The following is an 8,528-nucleotide window of genomic DNA, read 5'->3' as shown; positions in this document are numbered from 1 at the left end:
ATTTTACGTCAACCTTTCTTTTTAACGAAAAAGGAAAGGAAGAGAAGAAAGAAAAAAAATTTACTGACCAAGGCCATACCCCATTCACAGCCACGGGCTCAGGTACACGTACAGTACACATGCACATCCTACCCCCAACCCCTGTCCTTCTAACCGGTCGATCTCGATGAAGTCGAAAGAAAACAAATTTTTAAGAACTAAAAGCTAGGGAAAAAGTTTTATCTTTATTTGTTGGACTTTGCTATATAGTGTAATATCACATGAAGCGCACCTTACAAAATTGCAGTAACGGGATGAACGCAGCTTTTAAAAAACGTCGAGCTGTAATCAGACCCTGTTCTGCCATTAGGTGAACTACAGGCAGTCTCCTAGGGCGCAGACACTGAGGAGAGGGGCCGCTGCTCTATTTTATAAGCTACGGAAGATGTTAGCGTAGAAAAATAGTTTCAATACGCCGTAGGTAGTGAGTGCTCTACCACCACCGACTTACAAGAACTGTATGCGTGCCGCCTGAGTTCAGACAGCGCTGGTAATTCGGGAAAAAAATTAAATAAGTTTATTATTGTTTTTGGTTGTTGTTGCTCGCCTGTGTTTGGTTACCGTCTCTTTCCTGGGAGGAGGGTTGAGGGAACCTAGTTCCCTACTTCTACAATCGTTTTTAGTGTTGTCTTCACAGTACCTGCGTCTTGGCTAACATATTATTTAAGTGCTTAGCCCATATATATATTTTCAAGACGGTTTTGCAATTCCTTGATACATCTGTTTCTACAGAGCCTTTTTCGCCGCTCAAGCGGGGTTCACAGCACTTTACCTTAACACTCACAAACACACGAAAAGTGCACGAGCATCAAATTTCCTTACTGTCATTTATACCCACCCTACTTTCCTGTCTTTCTCCAGTCCATAGTAAGGGTGTAATAAGACCCGGAAAGGAACACTGCATTGAGCGTTGTAAAAATAAGTAGTCATTGCGATGGGGGCAGCGGGAAGAAATGTACTTAAAAATTTAAATATATCTTTTTAGTATCACAAACATTATAAGACTTATAGGCAGTTTGAATGTTATATGAAAATTTTTACTCTATTCCAGTACTATATATTTTTTGCTCGATTTTTTTCTGACAAGTTATTTGTGCCCCACTTGGTGGGAGAATATAGACGCTCATTAGAAGTTAAGATATGAACAGTTTGAACCATACTGTCCATATTTTTCTAAGGTAATTGGTGTTAAGCACAGAAATTTGGATTCCTTTTTATGATCAGCAAATTGTCAGAAAAGTTTACAGCATTTTGTCCATACCAGAACATGTCCTAGCAGGAGAATTTGTTATACTGAGTTCAGGCAGGCAAACATACTATGCCTATATGCAAAAGCAATAGGGACTTGAAATGGTTTACAACCTCTGCAGTCCACATGCTCAACCATAGATTATAGATTAATTGTCAGTTGTATGTGTGCATGGGTGTGTGATATAGGTGTACCTTAAGAATGTTTTATATATAAGAATGCACGTTCTTATAATGCACCACTCGCCTAATATTGTAACTAGCAGTTTTTTTAAAGTTTTGTAACAGAACACACTTCCCAAGTTATAATTGCCCATTAGGGTTAATAAAGTTGGACATTTGTCATTGTTAACTACTAAAGACATTGTATGACTTATGTGTGTTATGTATGTGAAAAATGTGAAACGCGTATGCAACCATGTGTCATATGCGTTATATGCATATGCTCTAGTACTACATGGCTCTTGAAAAATCTTCAGTCCCAGGAAAATTTCTGGCTCCCACCCATGTTAACATTGAGTGGGGCTAAGTGTTTCACTAGCCTAGATTTGTCAAAGGCATACATGTATTACCAGGTACCTCTGTCCGAGCGAGCGAAGAAGATTTCTGCATTTACCACCCCGTTTGGACTGTACGAGTTCCAGAGGTTGCCATTTGGCCTTGTCAACGCCCCCATGACCTTTCAGCGCTTGATGGACTGTTGTTTGAGTGACATGAACTTGGCAGAGCTGATCATTTTTCTTGATGACATTTTAGTACATGGCTCTAACCTCCAGCAGCTAGAAGATAGAACAATTAGAGCTCTGGAGAGGTTGCGTATTTTTAAACTGAAACTTGATCCCGATAAATGCATTTTTGCCACCACTGAGGTTAGACACCTAGGATACCTCGTCTCCGCAGAAGGCATTAGGCCAGATCCTGAAAAGATCGAGGTCCTGACCAGTTGGCCTGTCCCCAAAACAGTTCGGGATGTTAAGGCGTTCTTGGGGTTTGCAGGATTTTATAGGCGCTGGGTTCCCCAGTTCGCGCAAATTGCCAAGCCTCTGAACGACCTTACTGTTGGATATGTACCCCACAAGCTCAAAAAAAAAAAAAAAAAAAAAAAAAAAAACAGCTAAGAAGGCGGGTACACTCAATCTGTCGTCAGACATATCTCACCTGTGGAGAGAGCGAGAACAAAGTGCATTTGAGTCCCTGATCAAAGCACTGACTGCTACTGACAGAGCCGATTCTGGGCATCGCTGACCAGTCCCAGCCCTTCATCCTGCATTGTGATGCCAGTGGCACTGGTCTTGGAGCCGTGCTGTACCAACATCAACAGGGCAAACTTAAGGTAATTGCATACGCCAGCAGAGGGCTCAACAAGACAGAAGTGAACTACCCCGCGCACAAGCGAGAATTTCTCGCTCTGAAATGGGCCATGACAGAAGTTTCACGACTACATCTTGGGCTCCCGCGTCACCGTGGTTACTGACAACAACCCGCTTTGCCATGTGCTGAAGAATGCAAAGTTAGACGCCGTTAGCCACAGATGGTTGTCATCCCTGTCACCGTACGACTTTGACCTCGTGTAAAAACAGGGCTCAACACACACAGATGCGGACGGGTTGTCAAGGCGACCGCAGGACCCGCCAGAAGAAGAAGAGTACAGAGACGCCTTAGAGAAAGTTGGGTTCCTCCTGGAGAAAGCGAGGAAATTTCAAGACGACAATCGACAAGTCGTAAATCGAAGTGCAGTTGTGAGCATACTGACAGCCAAAAGTGCAGGAAGGCCAGTACATTCCATTCATTTCAGCAGACAGCCCGGAACACCACGCCCATGTCACGTGACAATGACGTCACTGACAACTTTTCCCCAGCCGTCGAAGCTGTCGTAAGGGACCCAAACACCATTCCAGACGGCATCTTAGAGCCGGAGGGCGGGGAGCAAGACTTTGCCACCCTGACAGTCGACGACTGGCGGAGGTTACAGCAGCAAGACCCCCACATAGCCGCTGTCTGCCAAGCGCTCACAGAGGGAACCGACCTGACAGTGACGGGGCCAGAGACCAGGATATACGCCAGGGAGAGGAAGAGCCTGATGCTAGAACATGGTGTGCTCTACCGGCGCGTGTCTGACGCCACATCAACCCGGGTGCAGCTGGTGGTACCCCGCTCCATGCGACAGGAGGCGATGAGAGGTGTGCACGATGAGCTCTACCACACCCACTTTGACGATGCCATACGACACGCACGAATGCGTTTTTTCTGGCCGTTCATGGCGGCTGATCTGAAGCGGAAAATTCAGAGCTGCGAACGGTGCGTTCGCAGTGGGACGCATGCGCAGAAAGCGCCCATGTCAACCATCGTGACATCACACCCACTGGAGCTGCTGACCATAGATTTTCTCACCATTGAGGTCAAAGGTGAAAAGCAGAACATACTGGTCATCATGGACCATTTTACGAAGTTCGTGCAAGCAATACTGACGAAAGACCAAACAGCACGAACGACAGCCAGGGCTCTGTGGAACGACTTCTTCATGACTTATGGATTCCCCGGCAGAATTTTGTCTGATCAAGGTCGGGACTTTGAGTCAAAACTCATCCAAGAACTGTGCAGTCTGGCCGGAATCGAGAAATGCAGGACCACACCCTGTTACCCTTGTGGGAACCCTGTGGAAAGGTGGAACCGAACGCTGATCAGTATGCTGCGAACTTTAGAGACTGAACAGAAGAAAGACTGGCGGAAACACTTGAAGTCTGTAGTGCACGCCTACAACTCGTGCATACACAGCAGCACAGGATTCTCACCCTCCTACCTGTTCTACGGACGGTATCCGAGACTGCCAGTCGACCTTTGCATTTGGCCTGGACATAGGGAAGCGACAAGGGAAGAGCTGCAGGCAGTATGTGCAGGACTTGAAAGAAAGCCTCCGTAGTGCATACAGAATGGCCGCAGAGCAAATGGAAAAGGCCTCACTTAAGAACAAGATAAGGTATGATGCAGGAGCTTTGGCAGCAACTTTAGAAGTGGGAGACAGAGTCCTGGTCAGAAACATGGGGCCACGAATTACATCCAAAGTGGATGATCGCTGGGAGAAAGGAGTTTTTGTCGTGCTGGACAAAATGAACAATATACCGGTGTATGTGGTTCAACGAGAGGATGGCTCTGGATCAAAACGGACACTTCATCAGAATCTATTACTCCCAGTGGGTGCATTAGGCTGGGCACCACCTTTGGTCCAGGAAAGAACCACCAGAAACAACAATCCCAGGCAACTTGCAAACGAAGCAGCAGTCACACCTCCCGATGATGGAAATGATGAAGATGACGAACTGATGCAAGTTCCAGACATCGAAGTAGGTTTTGAGTTAAGGCCAGAGGCACCAGAATTTATCCCAGCAGCGGTACCTGCAGAAAACCTGCAGGAGGAAGTAGAGCAGGAAGATGAAAGAGAGGAGACAACAGAGAGCGACAGTGAAGAGCAGCAACCTCTACGCCGCTCTGACAGAATCCGCCGACCGGTGGACAGACTGATGTGCGAGTTGAAATCAGTCGGACAGGGCGAGGTTGCATGGTGTCCGACAGGAGATGGCAAGTCTTTTAGCTTCTAGTCAGAAAGCTCCCCACCAGATGATGCAGTCTGTATGGTGGGCCATAAATGAAGTAATGGAGGTGTTGGACAGGTGGTTTAGCTTATCTGTAATGGAAACTGATGTATGATCGGTTGATCCTTTTCTTTAATAACTTTATTTTGACAGACACTTTTAAAGGGTAGTTCTGAAATGTTGTATGGAATTGATGTACATGGAGGTGTAATACTTGTTATGTTAACGAAACTTTGATGTATATAATGTTGCAGATTTGTTCAATGGGAAATCTTATTTGGAATTAGGTTGATGCTTCTGTTCTTTCGAATGAAAATTGGAAGGAAACTTTTTTTCTTTCCCCCGGTAAGTGTAGCACTCTAGTAGTGTACAATGTAGAATGTCTTGTTGCGACAAAGTAGAATGTCTTTGTTGCGGGGAAGGTCTAGATACTCTAGAATGTTCGAGGGTAGGGAGAATAAATAGCAGGGCTGACAATGGTGTAGGACCCTTTTGTGAATTTGAGAGAGAGAGAGAAGTTAGGCCAGCTGCTGAGCAAACACTGAATTAAAAAACTTCAGTGTGGAATTCGATCTTTGTGTTGTCTCTGGTACGACTAGCCCACTCTACGTAGCCATCAGACACTGACGTGTTGGTTACAAATATGAATCGCATTTAAACTACTACATCTAGAATCATGAAGTGTTCGAATACATGCTTCACCTCGGTCTCTCGCTTTTATATAAAATCCGGTGTTTCGTTGTGCTTTCAGGAGGATGATTGCTTGTTACATATGCAAGATAGTGGTAGTACTCTTACCAAATCGGCAGTGAAAGTCAAGGTAAATATAATCAAAACCGTGTATAGGATATTAGTTCATGATATCGTACTTTTTTGAGTTAATAATGCGTGCAATATTTTATCATTGGACACAGCCCAGGATTAACTTTTAAGCACATAGACATTGTTCTCCAGTCCTGCAGTCAGTCATGTTTAACAAATAATTTTAGATGACAAATTTATGTACGTTTATTTTGAACATCAATAATCACAAATTGAAAGTGAGTTTATGAGTTTCAGCATGCGGAAATATATGTATTAAATGGTAAAATTATATATAGGTAGTCCTCGGGTTACGACGGTCTCGAGTTACGTCGTTTTGTGGTTACCACGCTTTATATTACGCTCATTCGATTTACGAGGTCAGTGCATCAAAGAAAAGGAAGGCCATCACCATGGAGGTGAAAGTGGATATCATAAGGCAATCTGAGAAGGGGGAAACAGCAACAGAAATTGCCAGGCCATTAGGACTTAGTCGTTCGACTGTCGCTACGATTATCAAGGATAAAGATCGCATCCTTGAACACGTGACAGGATCTGCTCCTATGAAAGCGACAGTGATAACAAAACGTACTGTACTGCACAATATTGTACTGTACTTATGTTTATTGATAATTATGTAGGGTACTGTGTTAGGATAGGTGTTTGGATAGGCTAAGTGTTTGCAGTACTGTACTGTTATTATGGTACAGTACTGTATGAACGTAGGATCCCACTTACGTCGAAATTAGGTTTACGACGCCGCGTAAGAACGGATCAACGTCGTAAGTCGAGGACTACCTGTATATATATATATTTTCAACAACAAAAAAAGAAATTGAATAAAATATAATATTTCAATTAAGGCCTTTGATTGATTGGTAATATGCTTGATCAGAAAGTAATTCTTGAACTAATCACTAAAATATTCAAGCTGTTTATCTCATTCCAGGCAAATTTACAAATCAGGGATGTTTGCCCGTCCTTGGCAAACGACAAGTGCTTGACACCAGATGACAGAACTTTCTTTAATCAAGTTTACAGTGAGTAGCAAACATGGATTCTGACATATATATATATAATTATACATAAATTCATAACATCATAAATCACTTCGCGATACATAGAGTGATAGCATTTACACCTGCACACTACTGGCGGATGTTGAAAAAGGAGTATCAGTCTATTCACATATCAGCAAATTATGGTGACACACAAATGCAGGAATGGTGTACACACTGTGTAATAGATACACATTGGATAAAGAAAATTATACATCACAGACGAATGCAAGAGACATGTACACCACTGCAATACATGTATATGGGGCAAAGCCAATTATATAAGATGGTGACACAAATTCTATAGAAATGTACTACCAGGCAATATACACGAGCAAAACAAAGTATACAAGCTGGTAACAAATGTAAGAGATGTGCACACCATGAGATGCAGCAAATAGAACAGGTTGGTGGGTGGGGAAGGGGAAATTGGTGTTTTACGCCGTGTCAGCAACTGAGGCTATATTACGGCAAGCAGCCAGCCCTGTAAACAGATGCCACGTGCAGAGAAAGAACAGCGTGCCCGAGAGGAGAAATGAACTCTGGGCAGCCAACATTCACTGTATTGGTGACAGGCGCTAACCGTTGCGCCACCGGGCCGCTCAACAGGTTGGTGGTACAGAAATACTAGAGGTAGGAATGTAGACACAACATCCTATTTGGTCATTGCACTCTCGGTGAGTTTGTGAATTAGGTGAGAAGTGTGCCTTAAATTCTGTAAAATTTTATAGCATTAATTATTCACACCAGTTGAAACTGTATGTACAATATCGTGATTTCTTGTATTAGTTTAATTTAATTTGTATAGTTCAGCCCCATTTGAATTAAATCATACACAACTGCTCACAAGACGATGCACGAAATCTGTTTCAAACACACAGAGTTCCAATGAAACACATACACAGTCTTATGATTTACATCAGTTACTAACATAAGTTATGTTATACTCGTCTACACCAGTTACTAACATAAGTTATAATTTATACTAGTCTACATTAGTTACTAACATAATGTCAGGGACGTGTGTAGTTTACATGTATTGTGTCAGGGACGAGAGTTGTTTCCCTTGGTCACGAGGATAGCGAGTGAGTCTGAGAGTGGTGACCCTGCCCGTGTTAAAATGAAATTCTCGTGCAAACCAGACAAAAGTAGTGAGTAAAGTTCACCCCAAGCTTAGGCTTCGAGAACAGTGTATGAGCATTCCCAACGAAACCGCCAAGTCGGATGGTCTTGCTGTACGTGTGGTTACAGGGACCGGGAATGAGTGGTTTAAGTTCCTTGCCTAGTCAAGGTAACAGATTAATTGTTGCACAAGTGTGAATTTTGACTGAGGATGTAAAGAGATGTGTTTCTAAATGATTTATATAAATGATTTAATTTTCTAGAGTAAATATATTTTTCACTTGAAGTTTTGGCACAATATGTAGTAGGATATAAATTCAGTACATTAATTAACCACCGAGTTACAGGAACTTATGCTGAGAGGAACTTATGATGAGGATTCCCAACGAAACCGCCTAGTCGGATGGTCTTGCTGTACGTGTGGTTACAGGGACCGGGAATGAGAACTTATGAAGAGAGAACTTATGAAGCGCGAACTTATGATGAGGATTCCCAACGAAACCACGAAGTCGGATGGTCTTGCTGTACGTGTGGTTACAGGGACCGGGAATGAGTGGTTTGAGTTCCTGGCCTAGTCAAGGAACTTATGAAGAGAGAACCTATGATGAGAGAACTTACGGAGACCCGGAATAGTGGAGCGAGTTGCTTGCCCAGACAAGGAACGTATGAG

At 43.3% G+C, this 8,528-nt stretch overlaps 1 protein-coding gene across 1 annotated transcript; it reads left to right on the top strand.

Annotated features, from left to right (window-relative positions):
• The first annotated feature begins 1,850 nt into the window (after positions 1–1,850).
• LOC112570380 (uncharacterized protein K02A2.6-like) lies at positions 1,851–4,207 on the top strand. Its single transcript, XM_025248798.1, has 3 exons — positions 1,851–2,229; positions 2,511–2,620; positions 3,083–4,207. Exons 1-3 carry the CDS (start codon positions 1,851–1,853, stop codon positions 4,205–4,207), a joined length of 1,614 nt encoding a protein of 537 aa, XP_025104583.1.
• The last annotated feature ends 4,321 nt before the right edge of the window (positions 4,208–8,528 follow it).

The sequence above is a fragment of the Pomacea canaliculata genome, linkage group LG8 (assembly GCF_003073045.1).
Source record: "Pomacea canaliculata isolate SZHN2017 linkage group LG8, ASM307304v1, whole genome shotgun sequence".
NCBI lineage: Eukaryota > Metazoa > Mollusca > Gastropoda > Architaenioglossa > Ampullariidae > Pomacea > Pomacea canaliculata.
This window is presented reverse-complemented; position numbering and strand designations above follow the sequence as displayed.

Excerpts from the sequence above, each read along its gene's own strand:
- LOC112570380 (XM_025248798.1), top strand. The coding sequence starts at position 1,851 with ATGTATTACCAGGTACCTCTGTCCGAGCGAGCGAAGAAGATTTCTGCA. Across the intron at positions 2,230-2,510 it reads AAAGATCGAGGTCCTGACCA|AGCCGATTCTGGGCATCGCT; the intron begins GTTGGCCTGTCC and ends TGCTACTGACAG. Across the intron at positions 2,621-3,082 it reads ATCAACAGGGCAAACTTAAG|CAGACAGCCCGGAACACCAC; the intron begins GTAATTGCATAC and ends CATTCATTTCAG.